This window comes from Pygocentrus nattereri, chromosome 22, assembly GCF_015220715.1.
Source record: "Pygocentrus nattereri isolate fPygNat1 chromosome 22, fPygNat1.pri, whole genome shotgun sequence".
In the NCBI taxonomy this organism is placed as follows: Eukaryota; Metazoa; Chordata; class Actinopteri; order Characiformes; family Serrasalmidae; genus Pygocentrus; species Pygocentrus nattereri.
Genome location: NC_051232.1, coordinates 31,929,005 through 31,948,874, shown reverse-complemented (window position 1 = coordinate 31,948,874; position 19,870 = coordinate 31,929,005). Strand labels below are relative to the sequence as shown.

The window sequence follows — 19,870 nt, the reverse complement described above, 5'->3', positions numbered from 1 at the left end:
GGGCATTAAAATTTATGTCAAAACTATCATGCGGATCACAAATATGATTGCCATACCAGATCGGTCGAGGCCCGGGTTAACAACGACCGCCACCGGTGCTGTTGACCAGCAGGGTGCCGGTAGAAATTGGACTACTGTAGGTCGAAGACCATCAAAGAGGAGAGGAGGAAGGCGGGTTAGAAGGCAGTGAGAGAGAAGGAAAGGCAGGAGTGTGGACTTTACAGTAGGGACTCTGAACATAGGGACAATGACTGGTAAAGGCAGAGAGCTTGCAGACATGATGGAGAGAAGGAAGATAGATATTCTGTGTGTTCAGGAGACCAGATGGAAAGGAAGCAAGGCCAGGAACATTGGAGGTGGATTTAAACTGTTCTATCATGGTGTAGAGAGGAAGAGACATGGAGTAGGGATAATCCTAAAGGAACAGCTTGTGAAAAGTGTTCTGGAGGTAAGGAGAGTGTCAGACAGGATCATGAGCCTGAAGTTGGACGTTGATGGTGTAATTTTGAATGTGGTCAGTTCATATGCACCACAGGTTGGTTGTCAGTTAGAGGAGAAAGAGGAATTTTGGAGTAAGATGGATGAAGTGGTAGATGGTGTCCCTAGAGAGGAGAGATTAGTGATTGGTGCAGACTTCAATGGACATGTTGGTGAAAGGAACAGAGGGGATGAAGAGGTGCTGGGTATGTATGGTGTGAAAGACAGAAAGGCAGAAGGTCAGATGGTTGTAGATTTTGCAAAGAGAATGGAAATGGCTGTGGTGAACACGTATTTTCAGAAGAGGGAAGAACACAGGGTGACATACAAGAGTGGAGGGAGGTGCACACAGGTGGATTATATCCTTAGCAGGAGATGCCACCTAAAGGAGATTGGAGATTGTAAAGTGGTGCCAGGGGAAAGTGTAGCAAGGCAGCATAGGGTGGTTGTCTGTAGAATGAGATTAGAAACAAAGAAGAGGAAGAGAGTGAAGACAGAGCCAAAGATTAGATGGTGGAAGTTGAAGGAGGAGGATGGTTGCAGGCAGTTCAGGTAAAAATTGCAACAGGCCCTTGGGGAGGTATGGAGATGTTTAGGAGAGAAGGCAGTGGACTTTTTAACCAGGTTGTTTAACAAAATCCTGGAGAGTGAGAGGATGCCTGATGAGTGGAGAAGTAGTGTACTGGTTCCCATTTTTAAGAACAAGGGTGATGTGCAGAGCTGCAGTAACTACAGAGGTATAAAGTTGATGAGCCACACCATGAAGGTATGGGAAAGAGTTGTTGAAGCAAGGCTAAGGCGAGAGGTTCAGATCAGTGAGCAGCAGTTTGGTTTCATGCCCAGAAAGAGTACCACAGATGCAATTTTTTGCTTTGAGAGTGTTGGTAGAGAGGTACAGAGAAGGTCAGAAGGAGCTACATTGTGTCTTTGTGGATCTAGAGAAGGCATATGATAGGGTGCCAAGAGAGGAACTGTGGTACTGAATGAGGAAGTCAGGTGTAGCTGAAAAGTATGTTAGGGTGGTGCAGGACATGTATGAGGATAGTGAGACAGTGGTGAGGTGTGCATTTGGAGTGACAAATGGTTTCAAGGTGAAGGTAGGGTTACATCAGGGATCAGCTTTGAGCCCTTTCTTGTTTGCAATGGTGATGGACAGGTTGACAGATGAGGTCGGGCAGGAGGCTCCATGGACCATGATGTTTGCAGATGATATTGTAATCTGTGGTGAGAGTAGAGAACAGGTGGAAGAGAATCTGGAGAGGTGGAGGTTTGCACTGGAGAGGAGAGGAATGAAGGTCAGTAGAGATAAGACAGAATACATATGTGTGAATGAGAGGGAGGCAGGTGGAAAGGTGAAGATGCAAGGAGTAGAGGTCGTAAAGGTGGATGACTTCAAATATCTTGGGTCAACCATCCAGAGCAATGGACAGTGCAAAAAAGAGGTGAAGAAGAGGGTGCAGGCAGGATGGAGTGGGTGGAGACAGGTGTCAGGGCTGATGTGTGACAGAAGGATAGCAGCAAGAGTGAAAGGGAAGGTTTACAAGACAGTAGTGCGTCCTGCTATGATGGATGGTTTGGAGACTGTGGCTCTGTCTAAAAGACAGGAGGCTGAGCTGGAGGTGGCGGAGATGAAAATGCTGAGATTTTCGTTGGGTGTGACAAGGCTGGACAAGATTAGAAATGAGCAGATCAGAGGGACAGTGAAGGTGGAGCAGTTTGGAAGAGGGGCCAGTTTGAGATGGTTTGGACATGTGTTGAGGAGGAATAGTGGATATATTGGGCAAAGAATGTTGGAGATGGAGCTGCCGGGTAGAAGGAGAAGAGGTTTATGGATGTAGTGAAGGTGGACATGGAGATGGTTGGTGAAAGTAGAGGAGGCAATGGATAGGGCAAGATGGAGGCAGATGATCCGCTGTGGCGACCCCTAAAGGGAGCAGCCGAAAGAAGAAGAAGTGTCCGATAAAAGATTTTGTCCCTGTAAATCTGTTTAAGAATGCTGTTGATTAACTAGGACACTCCAGATGTGTCCCACTTCAGGGGCTGCATTTGAAGGCCAATTGCATCACAGCGGCGCGACCTCGCTGTCCCATTTCAAAGGCTCAGTGTGTCTCAATGTGGCAGAGAAATGTGTCCTTTTCCATGGCAACAAAGGATCCAACATGTGGATTCTTCACCAGCCAACATAACCCGAGGCTCAGTATACTGGCGAGGTGATAAAAGTTACACAAGAAAGTATGAGTGTTTATTTAGTATCAGAAGAAAATTAAAAAGATCAAATTTGAAGATAAAACTATGTCGCGTGGTGTTTAAATAAATGCTGAGTCGTAGAGTGATGTTTTTAGGTGCATCTTAAAGAGTGAGCACTGACCTTGACTGTCTATGCTGATGATACACAGCTGTACATATCAGCCAAACAAGAAGATAAAAAGAAATAATGCATTTTTGTCAGGAAGCTCCAACAGGAAACTAAATAAACTTCAATTAGTTCAGATTGCTGCAGCTCGAGTTCTCACTAAAACCAGGAAATTTGATCACATCAGCCCAGTTTTATCAGCGTTACACTGGCTTCCTATCAAATACCGTATTGACTATAAAATTCTCTTATTGATGTATAAAGCCCTGCATGCTCTCTCATCCTAAAATTCAGAAGACTTCAATGGGGGGGGGGCTTTTTCTCGCAAAGCCCCCAAATTGTGGAATAATCTCCCAGTTAATGTTAGGGGCTCTGACACAGTCTCAACCTTTAAGTCTGGACTGAAAACATATTTGTGTAATTTAGCTTTTGATAATTAGCCTGCCCTTTAGAAAAAGGCAGGAGATCCAGGGGTTCACAGGCATAGAGGCTTATAGTAAACTGAGATGTTGGTGCTGTTGACCCACCACTTCACACGATCACACGTTAGTTGATGGTGGAGTGGGGGTCACAGTGTCTCAGGGGATTCTCGTATCTATGTTACCTTCTGGTTCTCTCCTTTTAGTTCATGCTGTTATAGTTAGAACTGCCGGAGTCACCAGCCACACTCTGGGGGAAATCATATTTTTTACGGCCATACTCCTGAGCAGAACTCATTTTGCCTCTTTACTCTTCCTGAGATAATGACTGCCTTCCCACCCTGTTGAAGACTGACCATCAGGGCCTCCTCCTCACCATCACCAACCCACTCTCCTGCTCATTTGTGCCAACTGCAATACCCTCAATTACATCACTGTGCCATCCAGATGTACCAGCATTGAGATAGGATGGGACTGATTCAGCTCACTCCCACTTTTCATAAAGACTCCGTCAGAGACCACCTCAGTCTGAGACCGCCTCCACCAGTGCAGTTTCTAAAGCTTCATCATCAAACAGATGATCCTCTTAGCTCTTATGCGGTATTTAGCTTATTAAACCATAACCCTGTTTGACCAGAGGAGGACGGGTCTCCCCTTGTGAGTCTTGGTTCCTCCCAAGGTTTCTTCCTCCAGTCTGAGGGAGCTTTTCCTTGCCACCGTTGCCTCTGGCTCGCTCACTGGGGGATACGTTGTAACTGTGTGTTTTCAAACTTCTGTAAAGCTGCTTTGTGACAACATCGTTGTAAAAAGTGCTATACAAATAAACTTGAATTGAATTGAATAATACAAGGTGGAATTGAGTTTCACAGTTTGGAAGCAGAATAACGGAACGAGATCTCTCAATGTTTTCTATATTTTACAGAGGGTGTTTGTAGAAGGCCACTATCTACAGATCTTAGATTACATGCTGGAACACAGACAGACACTCTGTGATGTAAACAGTGCTTTAAGGTTATTTAGAGCTTTAAAATCTAGTAGCAGAGCTTTAACACCTGTCCTGAATGATACAGACAGCCAGTGCAGCTCTTTTAAAACAGGAGTGATCTGATCTCTCCGTTTAGCTTTTGTCAGGATGCTGCTGTGTTTTATACGAGGTGTATTGTTTCCTTAGGAAGTCCAGTAAGATGATCATTACAGTGATCAACTCTGCTTGTAACAATGCATCAACAAGTTTCTCTGCATCGCTCTGAGAGAGAAAAGGCCAAACTTTATCAATATTTCTGAAATTAAAAGCTGCTTTAGTGACCGTTTACATGCAGGGTAAAACAGAGCTCACAGTCTAAGATCACAGCCAGGTTTCGTTCTGCAGGTTTGGCATATGAAGCTAGTTTCTCAAATCACTTTTTCTCAGAGTTTCTGTACCAATGATCAATATTTGTTTCTTCCTGATTTAATTGCAGAAAATTTTGCAACAACCACTGAGAAATCTCACACAAAGCTGGTTAGTCTGTCTAGAGTCTTGATCTTCACAAGGAACAGAAATGTACAGCAGCATCAGCATAGCTATGGAAATTTATACTATGCTTCTTAATGACACCACCTAGAGGTAAGTATGTACAAAGAGAAAAGCAAAGGCCCCAAGACTGAACCTTGAGAGACTCCACAATAAATGGCAAATCTTTGTGATGAATGATTTCTAAGTGAAACCATGAACTGACTGTTGCTTAAATACGATTTTAAAACTGATTCTAAACCTGTGCCCGAGAGGCCGACCCAGCATTCAAGACGCTGGATTAAAATCTTGTGCTCAACGGCATTAAAAGCTGTGCCAAGATCTAAAAAAAACCCAAAACAGAAGGATTTTGTGCATCATCATTGATGACACCAATCAATGTTGTCTCTGTACTATGGTTAATAGAACAAAAACTGACAAACTTCTCATATAAATTGTCTGAATACAACATTAAGACTTTACTTAAAAGGTAGGTTTGAAATTGGTGTAAAATTATTTAGAACGGAGGGATCCAGAATACTTTTTTTTTGGCTTTTTAAAAGCTTTTGGAAAAACATCTGTTGCCAGAACAATTTAGTTAAGGAATGAAGTAGGAACAGCATCAAGATCACATGCGGACGAACCTCGTTTCAGTCTGCTGAGCTACACCCCGTCTTATCAGGTCTATTTTATTTTGAAAACGAACTGCGAACTCAATCAAATTGTGAAGATAAACCACCTTAATACACGGGAGCAGACAAGCTGGGGTTAAATAGTCGGTCTACGGTGGAAAAAAGGATTTGTGTATAATCTCTGTGTCTGTTGGAAGCAACCAGGGTCTATGAGCATGCCCTCAGAATCGGGACACTGCTTCTTTACGTGAAACGAGCAGTAAGGCGTAAAAGGGAGCGGCGAGTTTAGGCCACTGAAATAGCCGTTAGTCCAGGTACACAGACAAAGCAGACGGTGATGCCTTAACGTTGTTTAATATGATTCATTTGTACATTTGTAACAGTAATATGTGCAACAAACCATTTTGTCTTTGCCGAAAACAGGCAATTTACAAGTTTACTTTTTCCTATAACATACATGAAATAACCCACAGTCTCGACTCTGAAGTACACTGTTTACAGTACGGATATTTTTCTCCAAACTGAGACGCGGTCTCGCATTAAGCCACAAGCTATAACATAATTCAGCGTGCCCTGCTCGTAACGTTAAACACACATGCGGTTCCAAAGAGAACCCTACCTTCAGGGCACTGCTGATAAACACTCTGAAAAAGACGGTTCTTTAATAAAGGCACCGCCTCTGTGTAGAACCACGAACCCCTCGAAGGAGCGTCTGAATGCTAATATGGTTCGTCGGATCGACGGAGAGGGCGTCGCATATGGTTCTGTACAGAAAAAGGGCTCTTCTATTGTTACGATGTCAACACAAGAACCCTTTTCGGTGCTATACAGAACCACACACCATGCAATTTCCATCGATCTGAAGAACAACTTCACCTAGCAAAGAGCCGTTTTAGCATTCAAATGGCCACGCGGGCGTCCATGGCCCACTGTCTCTACTAAAGAACCTTATATTTATTTATTTAAGGAGTGTGGGGTCCGGCGTTGAGCATCGAGAGCAGTTTGAAAGGCGCGTGGAATCAGCACCACGCCGAACGAATCCTTTAGGTAGTCCGGCTGTGGAGTAGCGGCCAGCTCCCCGGCCCAACTCCGGTTCATCGCTGACATGTTAGACATGATTCAGAAGGTAGGGTGCAAACCGTCAGACGGCCAGCAAAGAAACTGATCCTGAACAAACGCCGCATCCAAACAGGGGCTTTTCAGGACAACTGGGTATAAGATCCAAAAGATCTACTTAAAAGTTTCTTCAAAATAAAGGGAAGAGTCGCCTGCACGCCAACGTAGCTCATAGCGAACGCCGAAGTTGCCAGTTAGCCTGAAGAAGCACCAGCGCTCATTCACCTGTAGCCACATTAGCATTATTTGACGCTAACGTGGCTAAAAATGGATCACGTTAGCATTTACACGGCCGACACGCCTGCAAAATAACGCGCTCGCTGGCAGCAACGAACGTTCGGATGCCAGTGGGCCGACGTGCGCTTTCATCCGGGCAGCGCCAACTCATTCACTGCTAGCCACATTAGCATTAGTTAACTGGCTGGTCGACTGAACGACGCTAACGCAGCTGATGGTGAATGTTTTAGGTTGCCAGTTAGCATGAAGTCACAGCAGCAAGCCTGGCTTCGATTCACCGCGAGCCACAATAGTCTGACATGGCTAATACGGCACGACGTCGAGGCAACGTGAGACCAGCTACAATCACGTTAGCGTTATTTGCCGGATCGGTCTACCGTGTGACGCTAATGTAGCTAATCACGAATGCTTACGTTGCCAAGTGACTAGCTTTCATTTACTGCAAGCCTCATTAGCATCACATGCTAACACGGCAACAGAATAATGCTAACGTGGATAACGGCAAACGATAAGACGCCAGTTCGCATCGCTCCGTCTTTCGCTCCAAGCCGTATTAGCGTCAACTGAAAAATGCGAATGTGGCTAAAAACGAATGGTAAAAATGCCAGCTAGCGTGTCGAGATGGAGGTAATGCTCGTTTCATTCACTCGTAACTACGTCGGCATCATTTCACCAACAGGTCAACAAAATAACGTTAACGTCGCTAATAACGATCGCTGAATTTGCCAGATAGCATGACATCGAAGTAATGAGCTAGCGACGTTAGCGTTACTTGACTGACTGGTGACGTGAACAATGACAACGTGGCTAATAACGAACGGTAAAATGCTAGTTCGCTGGGTCAGGACAGCAGGGAAGACTCACTTTCATTCGCGTTAGCATTTTACTAACATGACAAACGAAATATTGGTCATGGATCTAATAACGATTGCTGAATTCTCCAGTTAGCATAACGTCAAAGTGTCGTAAAAGTAGCGGTCACTGCGCTTGCCCCATTAGCATTATTTGACTGACAGGTCAACTGAATAACGCTAATGTGTCTAGTTATGAGTGGCGGCGAGTCTTTAAGTTACTTCAACGTCTTTCTAACCAGCAAGTTCAACGGTCACCATGAGCTACGTTACCAAATGAGCCTTGCCTGCTGTGTTAACTGTGTTAACGAAAGGTAAAAAACCCGTTAGCGTGTCAAAATAACGGGCCTCGCTTTCGTCCACTCGCAGTTACGTTAGCATTATTTGACGGAACCTTTAAATAAAAAGCAAAACAATAATAAGTGTTATTTCTCTTCTGCGAAAGTGCCGAGATCGGGCTCTATCCCACCACCCTCTGGCGACGGGAAGTCGTGTAGTAACCGATGCAGGCAGGCCTCTCGCTGCACAAGCACCAACAGCGCCGTTTCCCTCCAACAGACCCAGAAAACGAACTGTTCCCGTTCGGATTTAAAACTACAAACGTGTCCAGGTACGTTCCGAACACCTGTACTGTTTAAGCTTTAATGCTTTACGAGGTCAAACCGAACCCGAGCGGTCCAGACGAAGCTCGCTACGCTTTGAGGAAGCATGTAAATGAACGCACAGGTATCTTAAAAAGGAAAAGAAAGGTTCTCAGGTGCCTCGTGTCCCTCGAGTGTTCCAGGGAAGCCAGTCCACTGAGGACTACCAAGTTTACTGTAAAGAGCTCTTCTGTAAATCGGTCAACGTTTATAGCTGAACAGGAAAAGCTATTCGTTTCGGTGTTGGCCCAGGCGTCGCCAACGCTCCAGCGTCCTCCGGGGCTCGACCGCTTCTGAACTCTTCTGAACTCTTCAACCCTGAGGCGTCATGACCCAGGCCAAGACTTTCTTCAGCTTGGAAAATGCACAAATGCCCAAGGTGACACGGGCAAGGAAGAATAAAGCGTCAGTTCAACCATCGTCAACCAGTTTCACGAACGCGAACGTCAGCTAGCAGGACAAACTAACTGACAACACTGGATTTCATTCAGGACCAGCCAGCGTGGCACGGTTTGGTTGAAGTATGCTCAAAAAAAAAAACAAACAAAAAAAAAAAAAACGGTTCTTCAAGTGTTTTCAGCTTGGAACCATGAGTTCTGCGTAGAACCATCTTTAAAATGGTGGAACGGTTCTTCAGACTGTTGTATACGATTCTGGATATCATCCAATAGTTATTCTGCTACTGTTACAACGTCAAGCTTCCAACAGAACCACCACTTTTTGGTCCTGCAAAAGAACCATTTTCAAAAAGCCTCCACACAGAACCATTCCCAACATGTTTTCCATCAATCTGAAGAACGATTTCACCAACATGGTTCCAAACAGAACCACTCTTTACTTAAAAAAAAAAACCCTAAAGAACATTTTTAAGGGTGTACCCCCCTTTACCAGAGCTCAACTTGCTGAAACTGTGCCTTGGCTGGTGGAGCTACATGAAAACCACTGAAACATAAAATAAAATAAAGTAGCAAGACGGGGGTTGACTGGCAGACGTGTCCTTCACAAGCAAAGGTGAACCAGAACATTAATAACTTACCTTCCTAGTGAAAAGGCTTTTCACAGCTCTTATTGCACTGACAAGCAATCGGACAACCACGGAAACAGTGGCAGCTACGACGTAGCACGGAACTAACTATACATGACCTCCGGCCACCGGCCGGGCAGACGGCAACTGGACAAACGCGATAATCAAAGGTCTTACAGTCGCAGCACTATTTTGATCATATCCTTCAGGTGCGTTCCAAATTCAGAACTCCAAAAAAAGCCATAACTGAAGTTCTTATTTTTCCTCCGTATGACAAAATAAACTATTCGACAGGAGACGTCACGACATCCTCCGTTTCTTTTTTTAAAGCAGGGCGTCTATTAGAAATGTTCACAACACATGCTATACATGATTTAGACTCAATACGCTGTTGGGGAGGCTCAACAGGCTACATGTTAACGTCGCTGTCTTTATATTTATATATATATATATATATATATATATATATTCCATATGTGCTGTTCTGCCGCTGGCTGCAAGTGCAGTTTATGCTGCAGGGGGAGGGAAGATCATGCTCTTTTTTTGGCTGTACGATGTTTGGCTACAGCCTAATTTACAGGCTTCTCCTTTTCACGCCTTCGGAATGACCTTCAGGTTCTCTCGGACGACTCGGAAGGATGACAGCAGACACGGAAGGCGAGCGTCGCCTGAAGAGCTGCGGGCATATTAGTGTATGATTATGGAGACGACGTAGCAATTACTAAAACATGTAAAAACGGGGGAAAAAAAAAAAAAATACCCGTCACTTTCTGTATCGTCCGTGTCTCACGCCGTCGCCGAACATGGGCGCGTGCAAACAAAACCGATGAGAGAAAGCGAAAAACAACCCTCCACGAACAAAAAGGAACCATAAAAACGGAAAATAAATGAAAGACGTCCGTCTACTTCTTGCTCCGCAGGCGCTTGGAGTGGCGCGGCAGGTCCAAACTCTTGCGGGGCCGCTTGAGGGACGAGCCGTCCTCGGCCGACCCGGGACTTGAGCTGACCGGGCTGCCCGCGGCGGAGGAGGTGGATGCTACCGCTACCACGGCCGAGGAGGAAGACGGTGCGGAGGAGGAGGTGGAGGGGGCGGAGGCGCCCACGGCGCTCTCCATCAGTTCGCGCAGCTTGTGTTCGAGCTCGGCCAGCCGGGCGTTCTGCTCGCCGATCACCTGCGTCTGCTCCAGCAGCTTCTGCTCCTGGTCCTGCAGCTGCTTCTGCTGCTCCAGCTGCTTCGCCCGCACCTCCTGCATCTCGCGCCTCAGCGCCGTCATGGAGGCGCCGTTCACCTTCACCTGCTGCTGCACCTTGGTCATCTCCGAGCGAGACGGCGTGTTCTTGGCGAGCAGCGTCATGGTGGTCAGCGAGGTGGACGGCCCGGCCACTGGAGAGGAGGGTCACAAGGGTCATCGTTAGGCATGCGTGAGGGGAGAGGTTTCAAAAAGACCTTCTGCAACGTTCAAAAATAAAACATCTCCCAAAACCCCGCTCTCAGAACATATCAGAACAACTGTAGTGTCTGTAGAGTCTGTGGACCCCACCATGGTTAATTAAGAGCTTCACTACTTGTTATTTTTATTTATATTTAAAAACAACTTCAAATAGACAAATACCAGGAGCTAAACACCAGGAGTGATCGCAGGGAACTTCGTTTAAGTTGTTTTGGAAACACTGTTCATCATTAAATAATACACCCTATATGTATTTATATATTTTAATAAAATAACATAAAAACCCTAATTTACGCAGATGGAGTGATCAGCAAAGCCGTGTCTGGTGCCAAGTCCTTGTTTCTGCACTGAACCTACGAGGCTAGTGTAGCCACCAAGTAATAAAAGCTTATGCATATCCATTAATTATATTTTTAATTATTAGCTTTATTTATTGATTGATTCTTTATACTGTTTGTTTTTTTGTGAAGAACAGTTTATATTTATCTGATTTTATTTATTTACTTACTTTTTTACACATAAAACATAGTCATCTATAAAAATGAATGAAAGTGCTGTGTAATTAGACGTTTGTAACAGCAGGGGAACAGTTTTATATACAAGATGCACAGAAAATTTAGCCGAGCATCAAGAGGAGATACGACGGCCAGGACCTGCACCATTACAGGTTTGATACCATTATGTCTCACACGTCAAATGGAATCAGTACAGAAACAAAAGTTCCTGCAAACCCAGTGTCAGCATCTGTATCCGCGGAAATTATGAAGAAAAATGCACAAACGACCGCTTCAAAGTGCAGAGTAGAACAAATATGATGGAATTCCTCGCTTTGGATGACCATCAGTTTCCTCCCACAGTCCAAAGACATGCAGTCAGGCCAATTGGACGTGCTAAATTGCCCCTAGGTGTGAGTGACTGTGTGTCTGTCTGTCTGCCCTGCGATGGACTGGCGACCTGTCCAGGGTGTATCCTGCCTTCCGCCTGAAGACCGCTGGGATAGGCTCCAGCACCCCACCCCCCAACCCTGACGGAGAAGCGGCTTAGAATGGATGGATGGATGACCATCAGATCTTTGTTTATGAGGAAATTTGTTTGTGGTATATTTGCAGGACACTAACACCACAGCGCTGTAACGTTTTACACTGTAATCGTTTTAGTATGTTTGTTTTACATAAACTGTTATTTCCCATCTTTTTTTTGTCTCGGCGGGTCCTGAATTTGTTTTGTCTACGAACTTTCACTTCAATGAATTCTGAATACACATTTTGTGCGTTTCAATGTTAACTCGACTGTATGGGCCTCACCAGGAGCAGATCCTATGAGACGTCCGGAGAGATCCGCGCCTGGAAGCTTCTTCTTCAGGATGGGGACGATTTTCTCGTCGAAGTACTCCATGGCCATGGACGAAATGTCCCGGAGCTCCTGCAGGACCTCGTGAGCTCTCTGCGGCGCACGGGTGGAGTTTACGTAGCGCAGCACTCGGTATATTTCATCTATCACCTGAAATAAGCAGGAAACAGGAAGGGTTTTAACAGTTGTGGTTGAGGGTTAACAACTGATTAATAAGTAAGTGATTTAAATCCCACAAAAGGGGAAATTCCACCTCCGCATTTAACCCATCCGTGAGGTGAAACGCCACATACACACTAGTGAATACACACACACTAGGGGGCAGTGAGCACACTTGCCCAGAGCGGTGGTCAGCCCTATCCACGGTTATTGGGGGTTAGGGGTCTTGCTCAAGGACACCTCAGTCATGGACTGTCGGCACTGGGGATCGAACCGGCGACCTTCCGGTTACAGGGCCAGTTCCCTAACCTCCAGCCCACGACTGCCCCCAATAACTAACTGTATGGCACAGAAACAATACAACAATTACAATATGTAGGAAATGAGGACTCCAACACTTTTACTTCTAATTAAGCTTTTTTACACAGTTCCACTTCAGTCATTCATGTCACACCACGATATCGCTGCTGTCGGATTAAAAAAACCTCATATTTCCGTTTTTCAGTTTTTAACATAAGAAAATTCCTGTCGTCCTTCATCTTCTTCTTTCGGCTGCTCCCTTTAGGGGTCGCCACAGCGGATCATCTGCCGCCATTTTGCCCTGTCCACTGCCTCCTCTACTTTTACACCAACCGTCTCCATGTCCACCTTCACTACATCCATAAACCTTCTCTGAGGTCTACCTCTTCTCCTTCTACCCGGCAGCTCCATCTCCAAAATTCTTTGCCCAATATATCCACTATTCCTCCTCAACACTTGTCCAAACCATCTCAACCTGGCCTCTCTGGCTTTATCTCCAAACTGCTCCACCTTCACTGTCCCTCTGATCTGCTCATTTCTAATCTTGTCCATCCTGGTCACTCCCAACGAAAATCTCAGCATCTTCATCTCCGCCACCTCCAGCTCAGCCTCCTGTCTTTTAGACAGAGCCACAGTCTCCAAACCAAACATCATAGCAGGACGCACTGCTGTCTTGTAAACCTTCCCTTTCACTCTTGCTGCTATCCTTCTGTCACACATCAGCCCTGACATCCGTCTCCACCCACTCCATCCTGCCTAAATATAATGATGAATGGACTAAAAGAAATGGCCCAAAATAACTTTTACATTTTGACTTAAATGAAAAGTAATGCATGTTTTTCGTTTCTCCTGTAAAGTTATCATTTTAGAGACACGGTTTCATCCGACAGCAGCGAGATGCTTTCGGATTATGTTAAGAATACGGCCAGCACTTAAAGAACAGTGAACGACAAATTACAAAAACATAACAATTTTAAGAAAAAAAAAGAAAATAAAAAGTTATTTAACTGGATTAAGTGCAATGGCACATGTTAAATGTTCAACAGAATAATCTGCTTTTATAGCTTTCATTGCATTTTTTTTGGTAATAACTGGGCACTACTGGCTCTTTAATGCATATCCACCACCACCATGGATTACCAAACCATTTGATCATTCAACCTGCGTTCAGTAATCTCCAATTGTGCTCAGCAGACTTGCCGTCGTCATTTATCTCGCTTAAAACATCCGGTTATCTGTAAAAACGAATAAAACTGCAGACAACATGTACCAGGGTAGCTACTACAGCTGTGTTTTTAGCCTCATGCGCCAACTTATCAAACCTTTTTTTTTTTTTTTTTTTTTACTTAAGTCACTGTTTCATCGAAGCAGCATTGTGGTTTTAGGTTATTCTGTTAAAACTAATTTTTAGTAGTGTGTAACTTCTAAAAGTTACACTGCTACTCAGTGCTGGAGCAGGTGCGCCCTCTGGTGTCCAATTGTGTGTAAAACAACATGTATAGTCATCCAGTCTCAATTCCTGACAGAATAAACAGCCCCTCCGATCTACACGTCATAAACGGTCAGCATTTATGTAGAACAGTGACCAAGATCAGCGAGTGGAAACCGGTTTGTGTGGAATTACGGATCAAGAGGCATTTACACCTCACCTAAGAGGTCCTCGGCGCTGTGTCTGCATAGTTAAGTCTTCTCTTATGTTCTTTCAATGGCATTCCCATTCACGCTGAGCCTAATTTCGATTGGCAAATCAATTAACGGTGAGGTACAACAGTATATAAAAGCCTCATCAAGGCAAATGTTCATTCACTTTTAAGGCAAAACCCAGCATCACTACTCAACTGTGTGTTTACGATCAGAGTGTAAAAGAAAAGGGGTACCTTGCCCGGAATGAAGCAGCAGAGATTGGAGTCGACGTATTTCATGAAGGTCATGTTGAGCAGGGAGAGACGCGTTTCCACCGCCGCTAAGATGTCAGCGTGACGGGCCAGAGAGTGGTTCCTCCTCTCCGATTCCCTCCTGACAGACCAAAAAAAAATGATTTATTTATAGAGTTATTCATATCACACACACACACACACACACACACACACACAGTTATATATTAGTGCCCATTGGCTTCTACTATAAATGTGCAGTCAAGATCAATGCAATTTACCACCTTTTAAACAGTAACTATGCGCTTATATCTAATAAATATCCCACTATTTTTCCAATATTTCTGGACAGTTCAAGCACTGAGATAGAAGCAAAAGTCATTCAGGCTGGTCTGATGTGAAATGAGGTAGAGAAACTTGCTAATTCACCAGATTTTAATGCAGTGGCGATGACTGGAACCAGAGCTGCAGTGTCTAATATGACTACACTACAAATACAGCCATTGTATTTACTATCCAAGAGCACCAGGGCCAATGGCAAATTAGAGATGAATCTAAAAAATCGGATTAAATAAAATAACCACAGAAGCCCTGCGTCTACCTCTCTGCCAACAGGCAGCATATTCCCATCGATTTAGCATAATGGAATCCTCTGAAGTAGCTTTTAGAGGCATTAAACGCTTCAGAGGTCTGGCACACATCGCTTCAAACCACTTTGTTTACATCTTATTATTCATGCAGACAATGCAGTGAAAAATCTGTATAATTAGACCTGAAAAGATCCCTGCCCGACATTACATTCAGCAGACTTCATCTGTGATCTAGGAAAACAAAGCTTTCTCTAACAGGATCAGGTGTCAGTTTTCATCCAAGCACTTTCACCACCACGACCGGCGGTGCCACTTTAAGAAGGTGCCCAGTGTGAAGAACCGTGTTGGCATAAGTGGGTCAGCCCCGTTTAATTATTGACTATCCTGCTAGTTTAAAGATTCAGGCCTTTTCTAAAGTGTCAGCTTAGTGTCACGCGCTATATTCACACTCTCCGCTACACATTTCTTTCCAATATCCACAGATTATTTTGAGGAATGTGAGCCAAACTCCCAGAGACTGAGCTCTGCAGAAGCTACTACTCATTAGGTCACATAAATGTGGTCACTAGGCCGTTAATTAAGCCCTATTACGTCTTCAGAATGACATTCGATCAGTTCCCAACACTACACCGGTCAGGCGTAACATTACACTCATCGTCCACTTTATCAGCTCCACTTACTGTATAGCTGCACTCTGCAGTTCTACAGTTACAGACTGTAGTCCATCTGTTTCTCTGATACTCTGTTACCCTGTTCTTCAGTGGTCAGGACCCCCATAGAGCAGGTACTGTTTGGGTGATGGGTCATTCTCAGCACTGCAGTCACACTAACATGGTGGTGTTGGATGTGTGTGTGTTGTGCTGGTGCGAGTAGATCAGACCACCCAGGGTAACAGAGTATCAGAGAAACAGATGGACTACAGTCTGTAACTGTAGAACTACAGAGTGCAGCTATACAGTAAGTGGAGCTGATGAAGTGGACGATGAGCGTAGAAACGAGGAGGTGGTCAGAGTGTTACGCCTGGTCGGTGTATGTTTTCTGTAACACTAATCTCAATTTGAACTCTCTGAAGGAAAAAGCTCAATGTTATTTGAGAAATTTGTGTTTGGTTTTCCAAACGCTATTAATAAAACCTTAAAACTGTAATAAAAAATAAAATCCCTTATGAATCAATGCTGTTATTTTGGGAGTAGAGCTCACCTTGGCAGCTGGGCCTTGACCTGTTTCTGACAGAGGCTGTGATAGCGCTCCACTCTGAGGAAGCCTTGGTTGAGCATGCGCTGGCAAATCATGTCCATGCGCTTGCACACCTACAAAAAGAGAGCAAGTTAGGCTGGAATTAGTCACTGCCGAAGTCTTGACGTACAGAAAAACACCAGTGAACTCATAAGCGATCCCGAGTGTGCGAAATGCACTATATAAATGGAACTTCGTATAGGTCCCATGTGCCAAACACAAAGCCTGTGGGCCAAGTCACACAACCCTATTCAGGCTGTGGAATCACTTTAATTCTTTATTCTTAGTGCCCGTTTCACTACAGTCCCCAGCATGCACTGCAACACACCCTCGTTTCCCACAATGACTTTCTGTGGGCAAGCAGCTACTCAAATAGAAAGGACGTCCGGCGTCTAGTTCAAGCAAACAGGCAAACTACCCAAAACAACTTATTTTTATTTAGAAGCGTTTATGAATATGCATTAAATGCCTATTATGCTGTTGCAGTTTTGGCATAGTCTGAATAAACAACGGCAAAATGTTAAGTAAAAATAAAACAAAACCACGGCTGGCCTACAAATCCGCCAAGATCTCTTTAATATGGCATTTTTGGTGGCTGAGTTTGACCCCCCCCGCCGATCTAGGTGAACATTCACAAATAGACATGGCATCATTGGTATCAGACGGACGCAATGAAAGAACATGATCCAGTCCTGCAACAAATCCAGCCCGAATCACCACATGCGTCGCTGGGCTCTCTGGGTGCCAGCAGAGTTGAGGGGTTTGAGCATCACAGCTGACTTCCAGAAGCTCAAGGATTCAATGTTGGCATCAGAAATGAAAAAGTGGCGTCATGCCATCTCCACACCTGAACCCATCACTAATGATATTAATAAATCCTATAAAATTCAGCACTGATCAAGCGTCTCCGCCTAGAATTGAGGTCCACCTTCATGCACTCGTGACCAGTTATATGGGGTGATTCACAAAGATTCATCTGACTCCAAAGTGATTAATTTCTCTTGTAAATCACTACAGATCAGTGCAGTGAGCTGTAAACGGTTTAAATGAGCATAAAGTTTATTATGTAGTTCTACAAGGTCTCAGTCTGAACCTCCTCCAGCTGAACGGACGACATCAACACCACAAACTCATCCCAGACTGGATTGAGTGTCGGGCGTCACTGTTCTCACGGCTCTTTCAGTGGGATTTCGGAGATCATCCAGTGCTGTGGAACCAGCGCCGAACGCTCTGAGCTGCTGGAGCTTCACTGCTGATGAAAATCCTGCTGCACAGTTCTGACGGATTCACTCTTATTGACGTGGAGAACGCAGAACGCCTTCAGCTCAGGGGTCTCAGCTCCTCTCAGGCTGAAGGAGCCAGTCAGAAACTCTATGACCCCCTCTTACAGTTGGAATGTGATTGGTTCCTCGACGCCTCACGATTGGAAAAATGTGGCGCTCTGGAATCGGATGCATCTTCGAATCACCCTGCATAACACACCCCCCAAGCGCAGCTCTGCGAGATGAATCACTTTCGTTATAGTCTTACTATCGCAGCTTGTGAACTGCTGCGACATCACAACCATAAATAATCGGCAGGCTGGCGCACCGTTCAAGTCCCAAGCTAGAAAAAATACACATGCTGGTCTTCTCAGCCAAAAAAGGCACCAATCACACCTCATTTATAAATAATTTATAACCGCAGCCGGTCAGAAAAATCGTAATAAGACCTTCTGCCCAGGGCGGTGTAGGACCTGAAGGTGGACAAAAAGGTCATGACACTTCAGAGAGTTAATGACACACTAGACAAGTCAAGACATCTACTGTTCTAAGACATCTGATAAGCAAGGACATAAACAGGGCTAGTTCGGCTCTCTTGATCAATCAAATATGCAGCTGGGGAGTGTTTTTAAGCGCCAGCGATGTCAATACGCTCAGACAAGCACACTGACGCGCCGTCGTGTAGCTCATCATGATTACGGTAAGTGGACCTATAAAATTCAACACATACCAGCCCTTTAATAATTGCACTCCGCACGCTCAGCCTGTAAAGACAAGGTGAGATATGACTGACAGGATGACTCCACCTGTCCTCGTCAGACCCAGAGCCGTCAGGACAGCAAACTCCATGTTAGAACTGCAACGAGAGCCACTATATCTAGAACATCTAGCTCACAGTGCACAGCTGCAGCTCCCAGCCTTATGAATCATGGTTACCACCCTCTGCAATAGTAAGCCAGTCAGCTGCAGCTTTAAAGGGGAACCCCACCGAAGTTCTCTGTATAATTACACCGTTGAGCTGTACACGGACTCACTCATGTGCGAATCGCTTCGTTCTAGAGAGCCAGAACTGTTCACAGGTCACAGCTGGTGGTGGTAGGAACCAGATCTTTTTGGCCTAAAACGTATTTTAATCCATTTATTTTCATCTACTCATCATAGGGATACCTGCAGGATCTTGTGAGGCAAAAACAAAAAAAAAACCCTGGAGAAAACCTATCATTTCAGATCCGTCCCCATCTCTCCATCACCATCACACGTTCTCTGGTGGTTCTGGATGCTAAATAGAACGTCTATAGTCACCTGTGCTGTAAACTAGTCATGGTGACCCCTGGCTCCCATCACCACCACCGTGAAGAGATCTGAACCATCTCACACCAAACCACCTCTTAATCACTCTGTTTACAGCTTAATGTCTGAAACAGGACAAATATATATATATCTTTTTTTTTTTGGAAAATTCGGTGGATCTCCCCTTCGGGATCTTTCCACAGCTGTGGCAACTGGCTAGCCAACCTTAAAAAAACAAAAAAAAACAGACGTTATGTTAATTTTTACGGTACAATTTGGGTTTCAGAGACCTAACCTAAGTAGGTTAGAGCAGACTGGATGACAAGTTCCCGGTCCACCTTAAACGCCGCAGCGGTTACACTCCGGCTGCTGCAGCAGCGTTTAAGGTGGACCGGGAAAGCTCGAACAAGACGCGGGCGAACGGGAATAGGAAGCCAACTTCAGCCTCGCCTTTACGTGGCGCAAAGGGAGACCGGCCCGCCGTGTTTAACCCCCTCGGAAAGAATTTGGGTTAGCGGCTTCAGAGGAAGCCCACCGAGGTCGGTTCTGCGGGGCGTTAAGGCGGCGCGGACCCGCGGGCGAAGCTAACCGCTACTAGCCGCTCCGCCTTTGTTTGTGTCCCGTCTCCCTCACCAGCCGCAGCAGGCTGATCTCGTCGTAGGACAGGAAGTTGAGGATGGTCTCGATAGCCACGATGGGGAGACCCAGCAGCGGGTTGTTCTGGTGGGGCTGGTCCGGCGGCGGAGAGGGCAGCCTGGGGGACAGCGCTTCGGGATCCGCGGCAGCTCCGCCGCCTCCCTCTGCTCTCTCCACAACAGCCGCCATCTTCTCGAGCTACATCAAGACTGGGGGAAGTGACGCGCCGTAAAGAGGCTCGGCTCGGAGGAAGTGGGACCCGCAGACCCGGTGGTCCCGGAGTCCTTTTGTTTGTTTATTGTTTTGTAGACCACCACACCGAGGCCTACCAGTGCGTCCCCTTTATTCCTTTGGAGCGGCAGCGTTCGTTACAGTAGCACCGCCGTCTCAGTGGTGGACAGTAACGAAGTACATGTAATTAGTTACTGTACTCAAGTACTTTTTTCCCCATGTATCTGTACTTTACTGGATTTTTTTCCG

The 19,870-nt window shown here is 45.3% G+C and overlaps 1 protein-coding gene across 2 annotated transcripts; it reads right to left on the bottom strand.

Moving 5' to 3' along the window:
• Positions 1–5,710: 5,710 nt before the first annotated feature.
• On the bottom strand, positions 5,711–19,619 carry fbxo28 (F-box protein 28). 2 transcript variants are annotated; one of them, XM_017682180.2, is made up of 5 exons: positions 19,388–19,619; positions 16,167–16,276; positions 14,380–14,518; positions 11,998–12,193; positions 5,711–10,626 (listed from the first exon to the last, which is right to left on the bottom strand). In XM_017682180.2, the coding sequence occupies exons 1-5, from the start codon at positions 19,577–19,579 to the stop codon at positions 10,145–10,147; spliced, it is 1,119 nt and encodes a 372-aa protein (XP_017537669.1). In that variant the 5' UTR covers positions 19,580–19,619; the 3' UTR covers positions 5,711–10,144. The 2 variants fall into 2 exon arrangements, with proteins under 2 accessions (XP_017537669.1, XP_017537670.1); XM_017682181.2 differs by lacking the exon at positions 19,388–19,619 and adding an exon at positions 18,195–18,925.
• Positions 19,620–19,870: the final 251 nt, after the last annotated feature.

Coding starts and splice junctions, on each gene's coding strand:
- fbxo28 (XM_017682180.2), bottom strand. CDS start 19,579: ATGGCGGCTGTTGTGGAGAGAGCAGAGGGAGGCGGCGGAGCTGCCGCG. Junction 12,194..14,379: donor GCTGCTTCATTCCGGGCAAG/GTACCCCTTTTC, acceptor TGCTTATTTCAG/GTGATAGATGAAATATACCG. Junction 10,627..11,997: donor TCTCATAGGATCTGCTCCTG/GTGAGGCCCATA, acceptor CCTCCTCTCCAG/TGGCCGGGCCGTCCACCTCG.